Below are 24,700 nucleotides of genomic sequence, written 5' to 3'. Positions count from 1 at the left end.
GACGCTTACGAATGTAGGCGGTGAACTACGTCACTAGCCAGGCCCACTTTTGGCTAGGGGATGTTACGGGGGAAGGTATAAAAGACTGAACAACGGAAGTCTTGGTCTCTTTTTCCGGTAAGGTAAGGTAAGGTAAGGTATAGGTAAGCCTGGCCAGCTGACGGCCTTAAAGGCAAGGGATTTCTTTTCCTGAAGGAGACCTGTCCTTGAGGCTGCAAGAGGCAAGTTCCCAAGGCCAGTCTATCACCCGCTCTACAAGTTTTGATATTGCCAACTTCCATAATCATTAAAGCCAAACCCTTGATCTAAACCTCTTTATGTTCATACATGTGTTTCTCTGGGAAACTCAACTAATGTGAGGAGGTTACACAGGCAGGTCCTGGGTGCTATAGGTTGAGATCTTGTATGTGGTGCTGACCAGAGTAAGCCTAGGGCAGACTTGTTCAGATCTGAATCTTAGATCCGTCTATTCTAGCTGCTCCATGACCTTTGATCAAGTCCTATGCCCAAGCCAGTTTCCTCCCCTGTAGAATGTAGATAGCTATCTCCCTTCTAGAGTCATTGCCAGAGGGTTAAAGAGGTGTATACCACATGCAGGTACTTTGTCACCTCACTTAGTCACTCAGCATCTATTCATCTACCAGCAATGATTTCAATTAATTGGAGAACAGGAGGGATGGATTTAGCCCTGCCTCCTTTGAAGGCAGACTAGAATCCTACCATTTCCCACGTAAACCCAGCAATTGGTTGCTGCAGTCCCCAGAGGTCCATGCAAAGCACACATATGTTGGTATACTGCCATCTAGTGGGCCACATGCAAGTTACACAAAGAGGAACCTGCCCCCAGAGAAAGGTTCATCCTAAGAACAGTTTCATCTACTGCCGGGAACAAAACAGAGAACAGGATGTGTTTCAACTATAAAACTAATTAGAAGTGAACAATATTGTAAACTACTAGATCATATCTTAAGATCTATCAAAATCTTTACAGGGGCATTAATTTGGACTGAGCCCTGCACTAAACGTTAAAAAAAAAATCAAATCAAGAGTGCCTCATTTCAAAGTTCCACACCAAGCTAAACATAGTTGTGACCCTCTGAGAAACAGGAGAGTTAAGGGATCCAGGGAAGCTGACATTCACTTTACAATCTTCTTTCTGTTTTCCTTCGTGTTTTCTTCTACCAAGTTTTGTGAGCACTGTGTTAGCGGCAGAGTACGCTGGACCTCTTCTCACCATGAAGGCTGCCCAATTCATTTGCTCAGTGTGCTGTGTGTTTTGTCCACTTTATAACCATCTCTATCTTGTTTTACGCAAACTAGGAACTAAGATTCAAATCTTTTCCCATAACTGATTGTTTTGCTCCATTTGGAGTCTCTGTGCCTTGCTCTGGGTTAGAATAGAATGGGGGGGGGGGGGCACTTGCCTAGAGGTTGGATTTCCTGAGCTCTGACTTTTAACCATCTAAGGGATGGCTTCCCATTCTGCTTGCATGACCACCAACAGTGATCCCATGGGCTTGGGAACACACTGAACATTTTAGAGATCCTCGCTTAATCACCATTCCCCTGTCAGGAGTAAATACACACGACTCTCACCCTCCTGCCTCACTGTAAGCAGTGATGACTTTCAGAGTCTCACCTAGGATGGAGACGTGGATCCAGTCTTCAGGATTACATTTTGCTAATACCACAGCCCCTGCTTGCTAAGAATGCTGAGTGGAGGAGACAACCGATGAGACCCAGGCTGGGGAAAGCACAAGGTTAGTTATGTCTCAGGTTAACCCCAAGGCAGATGTAAATGTTCCACACTCCATCCAGATGTACACAGTACATATAGTTCAGTAGTGTCTGCAGGGACGCTGCCTCTTTTGCCTCTGGTTTGTTACAGGAACAATGCTAAGAGCCATCAAGCATCAGACATCTATATATAAGATCCACATGAGGAATATGGCCACATGTAGCTGCTGCTATCCTGGCCAATTTCACCCTTATTAACAGACCCCTCAATAAAGGTGTTGCTGTGCCTACTAAGTAACTGTTCTCACAGACTGCCTTGGAACTGGCTGGCAGATACCATGTTATCAAGTAGAAGTGATTCTGAGCCCTCTTTTCAATAGGACTGGAATGCCTATCCTCCTTCCAAACTTAAAATCAAGGTTATTTTCAGCTCTAACAGTGACCTTGTGGCTATAAGAAAAGTTTGGGGACAATGTCCCTAGGAGGGAAGAAATTACATGTGTGATGCCATCCTCTAAAAAGCACTGGGGAGATGTTTCCTCTTCCTTTTTTTTTATTTTTTGGTTTTTTGAAACAGGGTTTCTCTGTATTGTTTTGGAGACTGTCCTGGAACTTGCTCTGTAGACCAGGCTGGCTTCAAACTCAGAGATCAGCCTGCCTCGGCCTCCCGAGTGCTGGGATTAAAGGTGTGCGCCTCCAACACCTAGCTCCTCTTTTTTTTCTTATTAAGGACAAAATAATGATTTTAGGGAGTGTTTCCTGTTTCCCATAATTAATAATAATCTCAGAATATTAAAATCTGAGCTTTACACTGAAACGACCAGTTTGGCATACCATCAGTGTCTTCCTGGAAGTTCAGGATAAACTCGGTTTCCCTCCCCTTTCAACACCCCAGAGAGCTGTCTGAAAACTGTGGAGAGCCGACAGGTCCCACTTATCAACCTCCAGCCCAGCCTTCACAGGAGCCACTCAGGTTTTGACACAGGGGGAGCCTCACTAATGTGAAGGTTTGAAAATCATTACACTATGCCACCAAAGCTGGCTCAACTGTATTTGATCTGCCAAGTATATTTAACTAGGTTTCATATGTGGTTTTCTCCCTTTCAATTTTAATTTATATGTATTTAGAGGTCAGATTTCATACACATTCTCCATTTCTCTTAAAAACCTGAACGGCAGGGCAGCATGGCCCCACACCTATGAGTGACGAGAGGCTGAGATGCAAAGCTTCTTATCCTCTTGGGTGGGACATGGACTTAACAGCTCTTACCGGATCAGCCTGAGCCATGAAAGTCTTTGTGGCCCCACCTGAACAGTACCTTGCACTAAGGGACAAGGATTCCAGCTTTCTTAGCAATAGGAAACATCAAACAATGAAAAGGTCACTGAGCTGAGACTTTCTAGAAAATGCTTTCTGGGACCAGAGAGTCGACTCAATGGGTAGAGGTGCTTACTGCCGAGTCTGAAGGTCTGAATTTGACCCACAGGATACACAGGGTGGAAGGAGAGAACTAACTCCTCTGAGTGGTCTCTGACCCTCACAGGTGCACATGCAAACACCAAATAAATAGAATAATTATTAGCATTTTTAAAGTTTTCTAACTACAGCTTATTGGTTGTGCCACTGTTGCTGGTTAAGCAGGCTGCTCTGCCATGCAATGTTTGCCATGTTGCATTAACCAGTAACCGGGAAGCCAATGGGTTTGTTCTCCACAGGTTTATTTCTCTCTTGCAGTCTGGCCCAACTGGACCAGGCAGAGGGACTCTGTTGTCCACATCTCCAGAGTCACCTGAGGCCCCACCAGCTTGAGTACTACCAGGTGCCATAATAAGGGACAAAAGACTGGAGAATCAATCACACCCAGCACTCACTTTCCCCCCAATTTCATTGGCCACAGTGACTTAACTTCAACTAATTAAGTGGCCTGGGAAAGAACAAATGGAAACCTTGGTGAGTGTTGTGTCTCTACCACAGTAATCTCCAGTGGATTGTTTTACTTTGCTTAACCTTGGTTGTGAATATGTACCATGGTACCTAATGGTCCTTCCTCCCTCTTGAGGTTATAGGGAAAAACAAGTGAAAGAATTCACTCGAGAATATCACTCAACACTTGTAGTGGCATCTTGCCTTGCCAGTGAACTTGCAGTAGTGGCCACACCCTTCAGGCATGGTTTCAGGTGCAGACCTGACCCCTTTAAGGTAGAGGAGCTGCAGGTGGGCGCACTCTTATGTCACGGAGAACACTGAAAAGGCAGAGACTGCATCTTCAGGAACAGGAAGGCCACGGCGGTTACTTACTATTATCTGTGTAAGTTGTTCCCCAATAAAACACCTAATACCATTTATCTCGGGTCTGGTGAATTCATTTAAACCCTGCCTTCAATTGGCACCCATGTGGGTGGACTCCCGCGATCAGCCCATGAGGCTGGCTGGAATTCCGGAGCTAACCTCGCACAGCCTCACTGCTTTCTGGGGTTCCAGAAAGGGACACCTGCTGCTTATATAGTTTAGTTTAAGCCCAGTCTGCTAATTACCTGCTGGGCAGTTTCTGTGACCCAGCTGGAACACTCCCCTGCGCTCTCTGCTCACTGGTGCCGAGGCTTTGCCCAAGAATGCAAGGTTAAAATGGCTGCAGGACAGACTGTAGTGGAACCCGTGCGCCTGCGCTTCTATGCGCATGCGTGTCCCTTTACTCACATGTGAGTCACACGGCAGACATGGGGACTAAGGATACGGCAACGCTTCCATCCCTACAGCACCATCCACCTCATTCAGCAGGCCCTGCACTGATGGGAAGCACACAAAACACCACTTACCCGCAAACTCTCCCGGGCCATTTTTCAACTGTGTGGCAATCATTAAGTGCAGCAGTTTGTTAAGGAAGCCCAATAAACTCACTGGGTCACCACACTGAACTCAGGTGGAGTCACCCTTTAGTAAGGAGGGGGTAGGCATCTGCTTCCATCTTCCCAAGGAAGAAATTCTCAAAACATCAGACAGTAGGATGAAAATGAAGACGATGTCCACACCCTTTCCTTTTTTCACTCTTTGTCCTACATTCACTGGACATAACCTGGTCACATGTGAAAGGACTCAGGCATTACGCCAGCCTGCCCCTGTAACCTGGCAGAATGCACTCAGGCAGCACTCTGGTCAGCCCAGGGGTCCATGAGTACTAGTCTGCACTCAGGTGTAAAGGGCCCTTTAAAAAACAGACTCCCGCCCACTTATGCTCTTACCCTCTTCTCGTGCCCTCTCCCCCTTCCTCTTAGCTCTCCTCTCTCTCTCCCCCTTTGCCCCTTTCTCTCTCTCTTCTCCCCCTTTTAATAAACTCTACGTTTAATATATATCTTGGTTCATGTTCCATTTAGCGCGCTCTTTAACTTAAAAAAAAGAACACCACCACAGCCATATCAAGTCTCACTGAGGAAATTTAGGAATCGGTTGTCATGCTCCAGTCAGGAAGGAAGCCTAAGAGGGCCAAGTGGTAGATCCTGCCATTTGCACAGTCCAAAACTAAATCCATATTTGTTTAGAATTTCAGGCTAGAAAACAACATGGCTACCCCAACAGATCCAGTTAGCCCCGCAATCCTCAAACTTTAGATCTTTCTGATCAAGTACAAACCTATCTTTAATAAGTACCAGCCTGCCTCGTCACGTGGAGAACCGACAGAGGGAAGCCAGACGGCCAACAAGCATTTAATGAACTCATCCAAAGAAAGAAGCAGCCTTTGGAGTAAGTTTCTTCCCAAAACAGTTTTGTCCGGCTTTAGAGTCTACAGATGGCCCTATAGTAAGGTCTCCTTACCACAGCCAAAGGTCATTTTCTTCAAAGGTGTCACAAATGCCATGATTAAATGGGACCACACACCTAATGCTTTGTAAACTGTAGTTTTATATAAATATAAAGTTATACACCTGCCAAGCTACACTCTAATAAAGACCCTTAATCAATAAAGACATTTAAAATGTCAAAAATGGACAAATGTATTCACAACATAATCTAAAGATTCCAACAAAATTTACAGTAGCTACAAAAGAATTCAGCTGCCTACAATAGTTTACATTTGGTTTAGTCTATAGTATATTGCTTTGTCTTAGGAAATATCCCTAATACAAATGTATGATTTATAATATTCCCCATTATAACAAGAAAAAAATAGATCATACAATGTTTCATAGGCATTTATTATGCCAAGTATATAAACAATTACTCCCATTATTACATAAGAATAATATTCTTACTAAAAGGTAATATTTCATTAACCCAATGACCACTAAGAGATTTTAGACAATTCCAGAGTGACTTATGGCCACAAAAGAAACACAGAAGCAGTAGCAACCCCTGGGTGTCCACACATAACTGCAAATATCCACATATGTCAAATGGACCTTAAGTAAATGACTTATTACCAAGTAAAAACAAAATTTAAAAATCAGTTAACACAACCATCTTAATTTAGATTTTACTTGTTTGTATACGTCTAAGATAAGAAAGTTTGCCATAAAGAGCACATTAAAATTAATGACTGTTTCTAAGTCATACATAAGCATGTTCACCCTTACTCTGAGTCAAAACCTACCTCAGAGAAATATTCTGCAAGTACAGAGACGAAACAAACTGGAAGCCTCTTCCTACATTCTCTAGATCTAAAAGATCCATCAGGTGGAGGACATACCAACTTGAGACATGTTGCAGACACAGGACTGTCTATACACACATACACCACCAGCAAACTCTGACTGTCTTCAGGAACACCATACTTTCTAACCCCATTTGGTTTAAGATGAAACAAGGTCTCCTTTTAAATTACACTTTTAAATGACAAAGTTAACAAAACACCCCACTCTGCAGCACAGGTTGAGCTCTGAACGTCAGGAATCCTTTCTGTTGTCCCCAGAGTCCATGGCACATAGGCTCCATCTTCACTCATGAAGAAGTCTGAGCATCCGCAGTATTCTGCAACAGAGAAACACCACTCCTTAATATCAGCATTATATCATTTCACATAACCTTGGAGCTCACAGAACCAGATCTAGGAAAATACTGCATTTGGAGCAGTGCCAGCTCCTACATTACATTACTTTCAAAACCTTATTATTATTTTCATGCTTAAAATGTGAAAACAATGTAGAAGAAAAGCCTGTGGATTCCATCATCCACTCAGACACCCAGTTCATCATATTAAGCAAGGTGTCACCAGATTTTATGAGATATAACATTAATACCATACCAGACCCAATATTCAATAGCAAAGTCCCTCCCAACTTAAAACACTGAAAACCATAAGGGGAAAGACTAATATATGAAAACTAAAAGCCATCACAGACGGTGTAGTGACACATACCTCTAATCCCAACTCTCAAGACGAAGTCTATGAGTTCAAGGCCTGCCTGGTCTACACACAAGTTCCAGGCCAGTCAAGGGTACATAGTGAGACACTGTCTTAAGGAAGGAAGGAAGGAAGGAAGGAAGGGAGGGAGGGAGGGAGGGAGGGAGGGAGGGAGGGAGGGAGGCAGGAAATATAACAATACTAAAGCATGCACAACAAATGGACTGTAGCATGGAAGCATGTAAAAATCCAACAGTGAAAGTCATGTTGCTATGAGATGGTCCAGCATGTAAAGGTGCTTAGTTACCAAACTGGATGATCTGAGTTTGATCTCCATGACCCACATGGGGGAAGGAGAGAACCAAAGTTATCCTCTGACTTCCACATGCATGCCCTTGCACACACATGCCACCCCACCCCGTGTGTGTACAAACACACCAATAAGCAAGTGTAATTTTAAAAGACTATTGGTTTCCCCTACTTCTTATCTTCTAGAACAGGAAACCGTGAAGTAAAATGAAGTAAAGAATGAATCTCTAGAACAGAGGCAGCCCTCCGGCTTTCCACTCTTGAGTAAGTCACTGTGCCTCTCAATTCAGGTACTCAGTATAATTCTGACACCAATTTGTTAGAAGTGCTAACCATAACACCATGCCCACAGCTGCTGAATAAGAAGCCTCACAGGGGAAGGCCAACCATCTTGATCTGTCTATTGTGACGTGCTGGGGCTTGAGATCCACTGTCCTTTCAGAGACCTAGTGGACTTTCCCAAGACATTTAACCAAACCTGTAACCATAACAACTTCATTATCCCACTGAAAACCTCAATTTCAGCCATCATGCTGGAGAACTCTAAGGGGGCTGGAAAGATGACTCAGTGGTTTAGAACACTAGCTGCTCATGCAGAGAGCCAAGGTTCGATTCCTGGCAACCACTGGTGGCTCGCAGCCATCTATAGCTCCAGTCTCAGGATCCAGGGCCCTCAGCTAACTTCTGCAGGTACAGACACACATGCAGGCAGCACGCTCACATGCATACAAAATAAAATAAGGATAACTCCAAAAACAAATAAATAAACCCTGTGTTCTGAGGGAAGGGATCAAAGTACTTTAAAGCAACACAATTGATAAAACCCTTTCAACTTGTTTGTGCTTATAAACCCTGAAACCATGCAATATACACTCTTCAAGAACTTGCATTTAAAGCGACCATAATTAATGAAAAGCAACTGAACTTGAGATAATCTATGAGATACGAGTGATTGGCAACAGTAATTTATTTCTCTTGGTCTTAAAATGATTTTAAGAACTACTGATACGTTTCTGAAATGTTCTACAAGCCTTCAAAGAGCATGCCGCTGTCTCATGCTTACATAGCCCTGTAACTTAAAAGGAGTTACAAAGCATTTGGTGGACTGCAGAGATGGCTCAGTGGTTAAATGCACTAGTCGCCCCAGCACCCATGACTCACAACCACCTCTAAAACCAGGTTCAGGGATCCAATCAATGCCCTCTGCTGGCCTCTCTGGGGTACTGCAGACATGTGGTGTACAGACATTCAGGCAAAACACTCACACACGAAAAAAAAAATTTTAAGGAATTTAAAAACAAGCCAATGTTAAAAAGTCAAGTCTATAGGAGTCAAACATTATTGTATCAATTACAGACCATATCCAAAGCACACTTACTTGTCTTAGGAACTGCTTTCCAAGATATGAGGTCGCCATGCTGGTTAAGTTCTTCTTACTGCCCACTTTACACCGGATATACCCATACAGGTTGGCACCTTGCAGCACCACACCCATGATCACCACAGCCTGGGAGAGGGGGAAACAATCATAGTTACTAGCCCCAAACTGACTTTTCCCTCTGCCTCTAAACAAGACGAGGTAGACTATGGTGAGAAAAGGAGATGCTGAAAGTCAGGGGTTGAACCAGTGAGACTCCTTAGCCTGCAGAAAAGACCTCACTCATGCTACTCTGTAGAAGGCACCCCATCATTCATCAGGGGTCGTCATTTTCATCCATATTTGTTTTAGTTGCTCTTCTGTTGCTGTGATAAACACCATGACCAAGACAACCAATAGAGTTTATTTTCACTTATGGTTCTAGTGGGTTAGAGTTCATAATGGCAGGACAGGGGCCCAGGCAGGCACGGCAGCTGAGAACTCACATCTTAAGCCACAAGCACAAAGCATAGAGCAAACTTGAGAGTAGGGTGAGGCCCAAGCCTGCTCAGGAACATATTTCCTCCAGCAAGGTCACAACTCTGAAACCTTGCCAAACAGCACTGGAGACCAAACATTCAAATGCCTGAGACTATAGAGGAAACATCTCATCCAAACCACCACACTACCCATAGCCATTCTCATAGTCTGTCTTTCTCAAGTCGAGCAGATCAGGGAACCTATGCAGCACCCTGATGAGCACATGTCGGCTGGTTTATAGAAGGGGAATAAGCCGCTCTTCCACAGCAGGAAGAAAGCACTGTGCAAAGCTGAGTGGCTTGGAGATACCCCAGACACCTAGAACTGAGAGGAGAGAGGAGACTCACAACCACTCATTAAACATGATTAACAAAAGAATTACCTAACAAGAGGATGTCCTACAATTAAACACTGCAAAAGTTAGCAAACAATTTCTGGAAATAACATGATAGTTTAGATCCCATGGACCATAAATCAAGGTATTTCTCAGTTCTACCACCTTAGTTCCAAAGCATTCACAGGCAACATAGCATGCAAACAAACTGACCAAGCTGTGCTTCAATAGCAATGAAGAACAGACTGGGCAGGCCTGAAATCCAGTGGGCCAACCCCTGCTCTACAATCCTGCTGTCAACAAGTATGTGCAGTAAACAATAAAAGATGCAACAGCTACACAGGATTCTGACCTCCAACTCACACTCTCCTTAACCCATGACAAACTGAATAACTGGTTTTAAGAAAGATTTAAATGTTTAACTAAAGAACTGGTTCAAAATCTAACAAAAGGAGTAAAAGGAAGGAGGGAAGCATCCAAGAGGAGGGCATGAGGGGAGGATCTATTAAAGTATAAGATAGATTTGAATTAAAATATCTTTATGAATTTTATCACTATACAATATACAAAAGCCAGTAACTAAAATTAAAAAAACAGTGTATATATATATATATATATATATATATATATATATATATATATATATAAATAAACCTGAAAATAATCAACCAAGTTGGGAAACATTGCAAAATGACCTTATTACTACAAATATTTTACCAAAGTTCTGAAATATATTTATTAAAATGAAAAAATACAGAGCTTATACTTTCTGCTTTAATCTTATGTTTCATGGAAATGCACAGAAGATTAGAGACAATTGCCAGATGCCTAAGTAAACACAAAACCTCATGTCTACTTCAGTGGCCTTCAGCAACTTCCCAAGTGGATACTGGGATGCTCCTAGGTAGTAAGTGTTCATCCCAGCATGCCACGGGACAAATCCACTTGCAGATAGAGCATGGATCCCACTGAAGCATCAACTGTATTAAAGAAAATAAATTCTAAAATGTATTTCTAAGTTGAGGATGAACAGTGAAGTCACACATCACGATCTCCCTCCCCTTAAGAAGCAGCAAACGGGGTTTTTAAATTATTATAATTCTGTGTGTGTGTGTGTGTGCTAGTGCATATATGCACATGTTCATATATCTGTGTGCATGTGTGGGCACACATGCAATGTAAATAAAGGCTTATGTCAACATTGGATATTTTCTCACTCATCCTACACCTTATTCTAAACAGAATCTCTCACTGAATCCAGAACTTGCTAAGTTGGCTAGACTGGCTGGGCAATAGGCCCTAGGGGTCCGCCTACCTCTGCCTCCCCAGTACTGAGATTACAGGTGTGCACTGCTACACCAGCCTTTTACGGAAAGCTTGGGGTCTGAATCAAGTTGTCAGGCTTGAGCAGCAGGCACTTTACCACCTGAGCTGTCTTGTCTCCCAAAAGCCAACAAGCACAGAGAAGAGCTGCTGGTCAGAGAAACGGAGAGTCTAGTGCCACTCTGCAAAAAGCTGCTCCCCACAACTCACAGAGAAGCACCAGGCCAAAGGCACACATAGCCGAAAGAAAAAATGCAGAAATTCAAGACTGGACTGACTCTCCCAGAGCTGAGACCATGGTAGGATTAGAGGCTCAGACAAGTGTTCACAGCCAACCAGAAGACAGAAATGCCACTCCCTGGGAGGAGGCAAGATCCACATAAGCTAGTAAGGGCAGGGGAGCCTGGCTATGCTCCTCTTCACATCTGTGTGTGCAGACAGACCACCAATCACAGCACTCCAACTCAGACTCATGGCATGACGGTAAGTCTCAGTAAACGCAGGAAAGACATCAAGAACAATTCCTTATAGGACAGCAGCACAGACAAGACAGCCTACACAAGAGCTGCCAGTGTGAGTGGCAGAAAAACAGACAGGAACAAAGGAAAGCCCCTCCACAGAACCACAGCAGAAGACATCAAAGCCAACGACAGGGCAGACTCCTTGCTGGAAAGGGCAGAAGCTACCCTCTAGAAGACCTGAAGCTGAGAGTCAAGGTCTATGATGTAAGCTAAGAACAAGAGAGGAGGCTGACAGTCAGGAGGCACAGCACGCCTCTGCAGCCCCTAATCTGCTGCCCGTCTCCTGCACTTTCCATCACTCCAGGCATCATCATGTAATATCCCCAACTCTACTTTTTAGCACCTGTCAATCACTCCACTAGAACACAAGTTCTACAGAACAGTTGTCCTGCTTGGCTAATTGTTATTATGTCCAGCTCCCCAAGCAGCTGACAGACTGAGAACTCTTAAAACATCTGCTGACCAAATAAACAGAAAAAACAAATAAAAGAGTATAGCAAGTAGAAGATAGTGATGAAAACACACATAAATGAGCCAAGACAGAGACAAGTAGTATCTCAGAATTAGACAATGGCAAAACAGAAAATAAATTTAAATTTTAAGGTTAAACAAAAGCCAATTTTCCTGTTAAAGTAAAACATAATCTTGCACAGTGAATGGACACAGGGTACCAGAGAGGCTGACACACAATAAATATAGACTGTCCTGCTTGTAATGCTTTAACACTGGAGGAAAAGGAGGGAGGAAGGGAGGAAGGGGGAGGGAGAGAGGGTTCATCAAAGAGAAAAAATGACTCAATATTTACTTGGAGGTTAGGTTTTTTTTTTTTATCTTGAAGACTCACTAGCTTCAAATAAACTGGAGTAACATAATCAAGTCATCCTTCAAGAGAAGGAAGAGACACATTTGGCATAAAAAGTTAAAAGAGAATAAACCTACAAGTTATCTTTTAAAATTTCACCCGACAGTAGAACGTGGCCAATCAAGTAACACAAGAATCTGCAATAAATAAAGGACATGTAAATCGATGTATGTAAAAGCAGTCAGGGAAGGTTTGGCCAAGCACACACAGGGAGCTGAGTTCAAACCCCCGTGTAGTGGCACACACCTGCAATCCAGTGCTGAGAGCAGAGCCTGGCAGAGCCTGGGGCTCACTGGACTGCCAGGCCTACTCAGTGAGTGAGCGCCAAGCTGCAACCCCGAGTGAAAACCAAAGCACCACTTGGGGTTGTGCTCTATCTTCCACACGTACACGTGCAACAGTCCTGTGCTACCTTCTCACACACACATGCACACGTGCAACAGTCCTGTGCTACCTTCTCACACACACATGCACACATGCACACAGTCCTGTGCTGCATTCACACAAACACATGCACATGTGCAACAGTCCTGTGCTATCTTCATACAAACATGCACACAGCCATGTGCTATCTTCATACAAACACATGCACACATGCAACAGTCCTGTGCTACCTTCCACACACACATGCACACATGCAACAGTCCTGTGCTATCTTCATACAAACACATGCACATGTGCACACAGCCATGTGCTACCTACATACAAACACATGCACACCTGCAACAGTCCTGTGCTACCTTCATACAAACACATGCACATGTACAGCAGTCCTTTGCTACCTTCTCACACACACATGCTCATGTGCACACAGCCATGTGCTATCTTCATACAAACACATGCACACATGCAACAGTCCTGTACTACCTTCATACAAACACATGCACACATGCACACAGTCCTGTGCTACCTTCATACAAACACATGCACACATGCACACAGTCCTGAGCTGCCTTCTCACACACACATGCTCATGTGCACACAGCCATGTGCTATCTTCATACAAACACATGCACACATGCAACAGTCCTGTGCTACCTTCATACAAACACATGCACATAAGCACACAGTCATGTTCTACCTTCTCACACACACATGCACACGTGCACACAGCCAAGTGCTATCTTCTCACACACACATGCACACGAGCAACAGTCCTGTGCTACCTTCTCACACACACATGCACACGTGCAACAGTCCTGTGCTACCCTCTCACACACACACGCACACGTGCACACAACCATGTGCTACCTTCTCACACACACATGCACACGTGCACACAGCCATGTGCTACCTTCTCACACACACATGCACACAGTCCTGTGCTACCTTCTCACACACACATGCACACGTGCACACAACCATGTGCTACCTTCTCACACACACATGCACACGTGCACACAGCCAAGTGCTATCTTCTCACACACACATGCACACGAGCAACAGTCCTGTGCTACCTTCTCACACACACATGCACACGTGCAACAGTCCTGTGCTACCTTCATACAAACACATGCACACATGCACACAGTCCTGTGCTACCTTCATACAAACACATGCACACATGCACACAGTCCTGTGCTACCTTCTCACACACACATGCACACGTGCACACAGCCATGTGCTACCTTCTCACACACACATGCACACGTGCACACAGCCATGTGCTACCTTCTCACACACACATGCACACGAGCAACAGTCCTGTGCTACCTTCTCACACACACATGCACACGTGCAACAGTCCTGTGCTACCCTCTCACACACACACGCACACGTGCACACAACCATGTGCTACCTTCTCACACACACATGCACACGTGCACACAGCCATGTGCTACCTTCTCACACACACATGCACACAGTCCTGTGCTACCTTCTCACACACACATGCACACGTGCACACAACCATGTGCTACCTTCTCACACACACATGCACACGTGCACACAGCCAAGTGCTATCTTCTCACACACACATGCACACGAGCAACAGTCCTGTGCTACCTTCTCACACACACATGCACACGTGCAACAGTCCTGTGCTACCTTCATACAAACACATGCACATAAGCACACAGTCCTGTGCTACCTTCATACAAACACATGCACACATGCACACAGTCCTGTGCTACCTTCTCACACACACATGCACACGTGCACACAGCCATGTGCTACCTTCTCACACACACATGCACACGTGCACACAGCCATGTGCTACCTTCTCACACACACATGCACACAGTCCTGTGCTACCTTCTCACACACACATGCACACGTGCACACAGCCATGTGCTACCTTCTCACACACACATGCACACGTGCACACAGCCATGTGCTACCTTCTCACACACACATGCACATAAGCACACAGTCCTGTGCTACCTTCATACAAACACATGCACACATGCACACAGTCCTGTGCTACCTTCTCACACACACATGCACACGTGCACACAGCCATGTTCTACCTTCTCACACACACATGCACACGTGCACACAGCCATGTGCTACCTTCTCACACACACATGCACACGTGCAACAGTCCTGTGCTACCTTCTCACACACACAGGCACACGTGCAACAGTCCTGTGCTACCTTCATACAAACACATGCACATGTGCAACAGTCCTGTGCTATCTTCATGCAAACACATGCACATAAGCACACAGTCATGTTCTACCTTCTCACACACACATGCACACGTGCACACAGCCATGTGCTACCTTCTCACACACACATGCACACGTGCACACAGCCATGTTCTACCTTCTCACACACACATGCACACGTGCAACAGTCCTGTGCTACCTTCTCACACACACAGGCACATGTGCAACAGTCCTGTGCTACCTTCATACAAACACATGCACATGTGCAACAGTCCTGTGCTATCTTCATACAAACACATGCACACATGCACACAGTCCTGTGCTACCTTCTCACACACACATGCACACGTGCACACAGCCATGTTCTACCTTCTCACACACACATGCACACGTGCACACAGCCATGTGCTACCTTCTCACACACACATGCACACATGCAACAGTCCTGTGCTACCTTCTCACACACACAGGCACACGTGCAACAGTCCTGTGCTACCTTCATACAAACACATGCACATGTGCAACAGTCCTGTGCTATCTTCATACAAACACATGCACATAAGCACACAGTCATGTTCTACCTTCTCACACACACATGCACACGTACACACAGCCATGTGCTACCTTCTCACAAACACATGCACACGCGCACACAGCCATGTGCTACCTTCTCACACACACATGCACACGTGCACACAGCCATGTGCTACCTTCTCACACACACATGCACACGTGCACACAGCCATGTGCTACCTTCTCACAAACACATGCACACGCGCACACAGCCATGTGCTACCTTCTCACACACACATGCATACCCACAAGCATATCAAGAACAAAGAATCAAGGATAATTATTATCAATCCTATCAAACATAATAACACAAGAACAAATAAAAATGGAGGAAATACAGGGGCACAGGAATGTTCCTTTTCATCCACATCAAGTCTTTTAAGTCAATAAAGACATCTAAGTGTAGCATCCAGAGGGACAAAGAAAAGCACTATACCTAAATTAAAACTACAGATCAAGATTCATCAGAGAGATCCATAAATGATGTCTCCTCTACCACAACAGCAAATCCATAAACTCTGAATGCATCTCCTATTCTGTGAAAGGAGGTCATGATACAAATACATAAAGATGATATAAAAATGATTACTAAAGTAAAAACAAGCAGCACGCCCACATCCTAACAGGAAGATATTAGTGTACACACACAAAACCAAGTTTTCACAGCAAACCAGGGTCAGGAGATATAACAGGGATCTAGTGAAGGACAAAATACATGAAGAAGCCAGTGTATGTCAAATCAGTAAACTCAACTGTTACACAGACAAGACTCACAGTTTGGCTCAGGTGACAGACTGTATCTTTCCAACAGGACAGCAACTATATTTCTGTTTCATATGCTCTTCCACATCCTCCTAATCCCCAGAAGAGATCCCAGGCTCCATTGCCTTGATCATGGTGAGTGGCAGCAACAGTGACCATGAGTTCAACCGATGACTGAGCCTGTGAGCTGGACCACCCCAAGGGTTGCCATGAGCCAATGGTCGTGAGGCCAAAACACGGTTGACAGTTATTCTAAACTCTTGAGGTCTGGGGTGATGTACTAGCTCAGCATTAAGCAAGCACAAGAGGTTACCAACCACTGTTCCCATAAAAGACCACAACAACCACTGACACCACAAAAACTCCAAGTGGCTGTGGCCAGATACCCAAGGAAAAACAGAGTTGGGGACTAGAACCCAGAAACACAAAATGAGGCCGTCCAGTCAGGATGGACCTGATGCATAGGTCAGATGATGACCACCTGCGGTCACACTCAAACTCTGATACTCACCAGCCACTTCACTCTGAAGGAGAAGAGCGCACTAAAGGCAAAGATCACCCACAGGATTGGACAGGCGATGAGTCCTAACCAAAAGATTCTTGACTCAGCCTCAGAAATAGTCTTGTTGTCTTGAGGAGTTGACTACAAAAACAAATAATACAGAAGTCAATACAACCACTAATATCAGGTTCTCCAGTAAGTCTCTTTTTAAACAGAAAATACACTGTGCTCAAATTCAAAGACTAATAGAGACAATCCATGTCCAAGCTGAAACCAAAAGCACAAAACTAGTGGCTCTACGACCACAACAACCTTGATAAATGAACTTGTGCACTTCGTTGGATGTTTGCAGCAGAACAGGAAGATATGGCCTTGCACTAGCACCGTTTACTCATAAGAAAGCGCTGCATGAAGCCTTTCTAGGTAAGAGTTACAGAAATCAAAGAGTCATCTAGGAGATTTCATATCTCAGCAAAACCCAGGACTTGACGAAGGTTCTGAGTTGTTTGCATGGCAGATTGGATGCCAGGAACACAAGCTCACTGAGCACAGTGTCGCTTTCTGTGAAGCACTACTTGGAAAGGCTCTTCCAAGCACAGGGCAAGCAATTTAACTGTTGCCAAGATTTCTATCCTCTGTCTCCCAAAAACTTTCCTCAAGGAAATGGAATGTTCACTATTAGGAAGCAGGGTGAACCAAAACAAACAGGCTCCCATGGTTCCTGAGGGCACTGGTTTAAAGACTAGACCGATTATTCTGACTTTGCACCCAGAGCCAAATGGGTACAAATAGGAAATGACAATGGGAGCAAAGTCAAAGATATGGGAGGAAGTATCTGCTGAACACAGAAGGATCCAAGGTGATGCCCAGCAAGGCAACAAAGCCAGGATCACTGGGAAGACTTTCATCAGCAGGCAGACAGGCAGTTTAGTGTGGCCTGCTCTTAGGTTTCTGGCCTGTGAATGCCTGTTGCCAGACAGAAGCAGCAAAAGCATTGTGCTTTGGAGGCTGTCTGACTTAATACTAACAGTGCTGTCAATCTTAGACTCTTCCTTCAGTACTCAAAGGAACCTGCACACTCTTTATCAGTTTACCTTTCTGGACTCAAACACCCAGTGGCTCTTCCCATCCTCATCAATATGATTCCACCAACGTAGGCCAACCAACAGTCTACCAGTGACATTCTGGGAAAGAGTAATATGAACACACATGTTTAAACATTATTTAAAGCATTATAAATCCCATCTACTATAGTGTACTATTTCACAAAATTCTTCATCTCTCCTCCAGAATAGCCAATTGACCCCTAAGCACCAGTCCTGGCTAAAGACTAAACAAAGTGGCCAAGCCAAGGCCAGGATGCATGGAGCTCACAGGATAAGCAACAGGCCTGCCCAGAAGCACTATCCTTTCTTCTACTTAAGATGGAGCACTGTCCTTCCACTCAACCTCTAATTCCTTTCTATATCTTCCCTTCCTTCTATTTTTAATTTTTAAGATGGAATTTGTCTTAGAGTTACTATTGCTGTGATAAAACATTATGACCAAAATAACTTAGGAGGGAAAAGATTTATTCAATTTATATTTCCACATCATAGTTTATCATAAAAAGAAGTTAGGGCAGGAACCTGGAGGCAGGAACTGAAGCAGAGGCCATGGAGGAGTGCTGCTTACTGGCTTGCGCCTCATGGCTTGCTCAGCCTGATTTCTTATAGAATCCAGGACCACTAGACCAGGAAAGGCATCATCCAAAATGGGCTGGGCCCTCCCTGAAAAATTACTAAGAAAATGCCATAGGCTTGCCTACAGCCCAATTATTTTGGAAGTATTTTCCCAACTGGGGCTCCCTCCTCTCTGATAACCCTATCTTGTATCAAGTTGACACAAAACTAGCCAGTACGGGGTCTCATATCATAGCCCTCTCACTAACCTAGAACTCACTGTGTAGACCAAGGTGGCTTGAATTTGTGATCATTCTGCTCCTGCCTCCCAAGTGCTAAGACTACGGCTATGCAATACATACCCATCTTGGGCCCCTATTTCTTCTAGTCTTATACTGCCAAGTTCCTTTGTTGTGTAATATTACTTTAACTATGTGAAGATGTGCTACACTTGTTTGTGCTGTATTTGTTTAACAATATAAAGATTTGTTTCTTTGCCAGCCTAAGGCACCTGATTGGTCTAATAAAAAAGCTGACCAGCCAAAAGCTAGGCAGTAGAGATAGGTGGGGCTGGAAGACACAGAGCATAAGTAGGAGAGAGAGGATGAGGGAGAAAGAGAGGGAAACTCCCGTGGCCAGCCAGCCAGGCAGCTGCCAGACACACAGACAGACATGGAGTAAGCAAGAAATTAGGACATAGAGAAGGAAAGAAAGGTAAAAGGCCCCTGCTGTTATCTGTGCTACTTTTATTTTATCTAGTGTCACTGTTTCAGCTTAATCTTTTCAGTCAAACTTTGTTTTTTAACCCAATCTCATAAATCTTATCTTCAGAATGGGATTTTAACCAACATTTTATTTCCTTAAAAGTATAATATTTACTACTAAAACAAATGTGCTCTTACTTCCAACCCCACCTGTACACATCGAAGATGCTTCAGACACTGAAAACCCAACACACACACACAAAAAATTTTGGATGGTGGTGGTAAACGCCTTTAATTCCAGCAGAGGCAGGTGAATCTGAGTTGAGGCCAAACTGGTCTACAGAGTGAGTTCCAGGAGAGCCAGAGTTGCACAGGAAAAACAAACAGAAAACTATCCTCCTATGGAGGCAAACTTGTCCTTGCCCCTGGTTGAGAAGGACTGATCCCAAGTACCATATGGGTTTTGAAAAAAAAAAAAAAGGACACTTCCTAAACATTTGTAAACAAACTATGTTGGAACTTTACATAGAAATTATACCCAAAAATTCATAAACAACACTGGATAAAATATGGAGATTCTATGGCTACTAGTGATATTTTGTGGCTTGGCACATGGCACCACCACTGAGCAGTGTCCATGTGATCAAATACACCAGCACTTTAATAAAGGGAAGGCCTAAAGTAACATAAATTAACACCAATCCAAAATGCTGTCCTGTTTCTTTCAATTTATTCTTTACTTCAACTCATATTAAGCATAAACTTTAAAATAAAAACAATAGAACCTACCTTCACTGCCCAAAAGTCACATGACAGCAACAAGATAATCGTCACCATACAGGCAATAAAGCTGCTGCTGAGCAGCTCGCAGAGGAGGTAGACCACAACCGCACTGACGCGAAAGAACAGATGGAAGAAGGATGCCACTGGGTGTCTGGAAATCAAGACATAAACGTCTCACCCCAACAGACCCGTAGCCATGAAATAAGCAGTGCCCCGGGAAGGACAAAGCTTACTTCTTAAGTCTCCATCACTTAACTATATTACATAGCTGACTCTGACACCTCAATGAGGATAAACTTTCAAAGCACCTAATCAGAATCATACCAGCTCAGATTATCTAACCACTTCCAGCATTACATCCAAGTCACCATAGGGAACTGTCTCTTCCTTTCCTCCTCCTCCTCCTCCTCCTCCTCCTCCTCCTCCTCCCTTTTTTTTTTCTCCTCCTTTTTTAAAGATAAGGTGTCACTAGGTAGCTCAGGCCACCTTCAAATTCATAATCTTCCAGTACTTACCTCTGAGATTACACACATGCATCATCATACATGTATATATGTATACTTTTTATAAAACAGTTTTGTTGGCATGAGTCAAATGCCACACAATTTTTCTACAAATTAACATTTTAATATAGTCAGCTGTGTGACCACCACCAAAATCAATTTCACAACATTTTATTATATCAAAAAGCAAGTCTACACCCACTGGCAATCATCCCTCTTTTGTTCCTAACCCTTTCAGTCCTAAGCTGTCAATCATCTTTCGGCCTCTATAGATTTACCCATTATGGACAGACACCTTGTCTAAGTAAAATCACACAACATTTTCTCTCCTGTAGCCAGCACCTTTTCACTTAGCACAGTGTTTTCAAGGTTCAAGTAGAATTTTACTTTAAGGGAATTTCTTTAGAGAGAATACATTTAGAAGTACACTGGATTTTATTACTTATATAAGATAAAATTCTGAAACTTACAAAAGAAATAAAAATGTATCTACAGAAATTATAGTTTCCTTGGTTTTTGTGATTTTTGTCTTTTTTTATTACTAAGAACTTAACCTAGGGTTTTAAGTTTTACCACTAAGCTAAACCACACTTCCTATAGAAATTATATAAAGAAATGGTACATCCTCAGAAAATAGCAGTCAGCACAGACTTCAAAATATCAGTGCTCAAATAACTGATTTTTCAAATTTGTTAAATTTAAAGCTCAGTGTTGAACAAAATTCTACATGCCAACTACTCCTAAGAAAATCTCAAGTTACCTCTGTCTCATACTATATAATTCACTTGCACAACTAACCTACTCTGCCCTGGATATTCGCATGGGCTCCTTTTGAAAACCAGGTCTCGAGACGGCAGTACTGGTGTGGGAGGTACTGGAAACCTTAGGAGGTGGGCCTATCCAGATGGAGTGGGTACTTAGGGTAGGAATGGTTCTCTCTGTTTCTCGTCTACCATGAGGTGAACAGTGTTTCTCCACTACATCCTTCTGTCAAAATGTCCTGCATCACCATGGGCCCAGAAGCACCCAAACAAAACAGTGCCCATGCACTAAAACCTCCCAATACACTTAACATCCCAATACACTTAACATCATCTTTTTTCTTTGTTTTTGTCAGATGTTTTCTCACATCAAAAAGTGGGACACTGAGCTGAGTGTAGTGGCTCACACCTTAATCACAGCACTAGGGAGGCAGAGTCAGGCGGATCTCTGAGCACAGCCAAGACTACATGGTGAGACTACGTCAAAAAAAAAAAAAAAAAAAAGGAAAGAAATCAACACAATCCCATCGGCTGACACCAACAGTGGACACAATAGGTCAGACAGAAACACAAATCTAATTCAACCTTGTACCTGATTTTGGATTTTCTTGGTCTATTGGTTGTCTCCTCTTCTGCATCAAACAGCGAGACATCTTCAGTGTCATCATTGCTGTCCTATAGGAAATTAAAGATCTATGATAAAGATGAAATTCAGTGTGTGTATGCCTACTATATACACATCTACACAATCCTCAAAATTGAAGGTGAAATCATGAGTTACGGCTACCAGGAACTCACAGCTTAGGAAATGAGGCACCTGCAGATCCTCCACCCCAATCTGAAAACAAACAAAAACTCCCCCATGACAATCTAATAACCAGCTAACGTCAGCCTGAGCCCTGAAGGAACATGGAGGAGCAGATGATGCTCCTAAAAGCTGACATCTATCCTAAGCTGCTCTCTCCCAAACCACAGAGAAAACGGAAGCTACTGGGGATAGACTCAGAAAGCCACGTGACTGCATCCGGTTTCCCTGACTCCTCACAAAGCTTCCTCTTATCTGAGATTAAACAAACCTGCCTTGCCTCTAGGACTTGTTCCAGCTCTGTCTTCCTATTCTTCCTTTCAACTCCGTCTTTCTAAACAATATATAAAATCCTTCCCACCAGAGTGATGATCCCGGAAGATGAAGGAAGTGCTCCCAGAAAGATCCCAACAACTGAAGAGTGCTGCTCATAAGAGGAAAAACAAATGACCACTGGGCTTCTAAGATTCTTCTGTGAACGCCTAGATACAGAACAGCTGGGAAGGGGGGAGAACTAACGAGAACTGATGAGACTGACTTAAAATCCAAGTACACACAAGTGTTTCAAGAACAATGAATGGGGCCACATCACAGATGTCGCGTGGGGAGTCGACCCTTTTCATAGACATTACAGGTGCGGCCCCTTGTGCCTGTAATCCTAGCACTCAGAAGGCTGAATCAAGATGATTATCATCAGTTGGAGCAGGTGAAAAAAAAAGAGAAACTAAAGCATGTTTTTGTGCTAACAAGCTTTTCAAAAGAAAAAAAGGTGGGAGGGGGAAGGCCATCAACAGTGCAACAACCGCTGAACACTTACTTCCCAGAAAGCAAGGGGGAAGCCAGTGCATGAGCCGCAACCCAAGAGTCCTACAGAATCCACAAAAGCGGGTGGTCAGGAGCAAAGATTGCAGACAGGAAGGGGAATCGTATGAAAATTCCTTTGGTGGGCTGCATCTCAGTGAAACAAGCAGCAAGGCTATCAGACCAAAAAAAAAAAAAAAAAAGACAAGGGGATAATTATTTAAAGTTGCAGAAAAGTTTTAATGCAAATGCTGCGTGGGGAAGGGGAAGCAGAAACTATAAAAATGCCAAATGCCTAGCAGGTGGAAGAGTTTATCCAAGGTTCACAGTCACCGGCTTCAGAGTAGGAACAGTTAGGAGCAGAAGGCATGGTGGTCTTCCCCAGCACCCTTCGTTCTGGGTGCACCTCCAGAGAGCTGAGTTAAAACCACCAACGGGTTTTCTCCACGCCACATTTCCCCACAGCAGACTTCTCTGATCACATATTCTAGTTGGCTCATCCTCAGACACTCAAGTGACTACCATGTCTTTGCTATTATGTTCCGAAAATATGCTGTTCCCCAACCTAACCTCTCCCCTCCCCAGGCCCTTTGTGGATCCCTAACCTCACAATTCAGAGCAAGAAACCTGTCTGTGTTATTCACTCCTATTCTGGACCTGGAGCAGTTGTAATTCCTGGTAATCCCGCAGGAAATTACTTGTAAAATAAAAAGAAACATATACAATCTAAATGGGAGTTCATAGTAAATTTTTAAAGGAAGGAAATACTATATTACGTTTACTCATCTCTAGCCGAAAGCCAACTGGCTACAGCGATCCCTCGGCAGCACAAATGTGATAACCATCGTGACTATCAATGTAACAGCATGGTAACATCTACTGGAAACCAAGGACCGTCCCGCACTGGAGAGTTTGGGCAGGAGAGCTGACGACGCCTGCAGGCCGCTCCCCTCATCCGGGTGGGCTGCGGAGAACCGGGTTACCCTGACATCACCCCCAGAGCTTCCCGCAGCCAGAGCTCCACGCCCGCTGACGACCCGCCTCTACACAGCATCCTCAGCTCCACTCCTCCTGGGTCCCCAGTCCACCCGACCCTCGGAGCGCACAGAACCCTCTAGCGACAACTGGCCCGGACCCTCCACGTCTGCCACCCAGCCTGCCCTTCCTCCAGCTCAGGCAGTGGACAAGCACACGGACACAACAGCCTCGGGGGCTGGGCAAGTTCCCCCGGCCCCAACTCAAGCGATGGCGCCAACTCCCGACACCCGGCCGCCCTCCCTCACCTGCGACAACATGACGGCCCTGCGCCAAGCCCACCCCCAACTTCCGGGATCCACGTCAGCGCAGCTGCTACCGGGTCTGGTGTGAAACTGACGCGGGTTGGTCACCACAGACCGGGAAGCCAACGTCCAGGGCCAACCGGAAGCCACTTGCCGGCAACACTTCCTTTTCAATGAGGCTCCTGGGAGGGAGCAACTCCCTGGACCGGAAGAGCAGTAGGCGGGTCCCTGCCACAGAGGGCAGGGCCATGGAGTGGGAGGGGCGGAGAAAGCGGGTCCAAATGGCGAATGCGCCAGTAAGTGGGCGAGGCAGAGGTGGGCGGGGCGAGCGTGGGCGGGGCAGGAGCTTGCACCTCAAAGCAGAAGCAAAACACCTGGGAATGAATTGGCTAAGATAGTAGGTCCTAAAGGGAAGCTTCACGAGTTATGAAGGAAAAAAATTTTTTCTACCTGTGAAGCGCAAGCTGTGAGTCATTACCACCAGAAATAAATGTGTCCTAGGAAAGGAGTGAAAATGATTAAGAAAAAGGCAAGAGGACTAACATAAGCAGTGGATGTGCTGCAGTAAAGGCAGAGGCTGGAGCCGTGCGGCACTTGAGTTTCCGCGTCTGCCCCCTCTATGTCGATTATATAACCA

General features: G+C 44.5%; 1 protein-coding gene across 1 annotated transcript; it reads right to left on the bottom strand.

Moving 5' to 3' along the window:
* Positions 1–5,909: 5,909 nt before the first annotated feature.
* Tvp23b (trans-golgi network vesicle protein 23 homolog B) lies at positions 5,910–24,225 on the bottom strand. The gene is made up of 7 exons (XM_005067857.4): positions 24,067–24,225; positions 21,770–21,852; positions 19,920–20,064; positions 17,860–17,949; positions 16,775–16,906; positions 8,761–8,889; positions 5,910–6,700 (listed from the first exon to the last, which is right to left on the bottom strand). The coding sequence occupies exons 1-7, from the start codon at positions 24,076–24,078 to the stop codon at positions 6,671–6,673; spliced, it is 621 nt and encodes a 206-aa protein (XP_005067914.2). The 5' UTR covers positions 24,079–24,225; the 3' UTR covers positions 5,910–6,670.
* Positions 24,226–24,700: the final 475 nt, after the last annotated feature.

Source organism: Mesocricetus auratus, unplaced genomic scaffold (genome assembly GCF_017639785.1).
Source record: "Mesocricetus auratus isolate SY011 unplaced genomic scaffold, BCM_Maur_2.0 Super-Scaffold_100007, whole genome shotgun sequence".
In the NCBI taxonomy this organism is placed as follows: Eukaryota; Metazoa; Chordata; class Mammalia; order Rodentia; family Cricetidae; genus Mesocricetus; species Mesocricetus auratus.
The sequence above is the reverse complement of the archived record's forward strand: the minus strand, read 5'-3'. Positions and strand labels throughout refer to the sequence as shown.

Coding starts and splice junctions, on each gene's coding strand:
- Tvp23b (XM_005067857.4), bottom strand. Junction 17,950..19,919: donor GTGACTTTTGGGCAGTGAAG/GTAGGTTCTATT, acceptor ACTCTTTCCCAG/AATGTCACTGGTAGACTGTT. Junction 8,890..16,774: donor CCTTCAGAGTGAAGTGGCTG/GTGAGTATCAGA, acceptor CCCCTCTCCCAG/GCTGTGGTGATCATGGGTGT.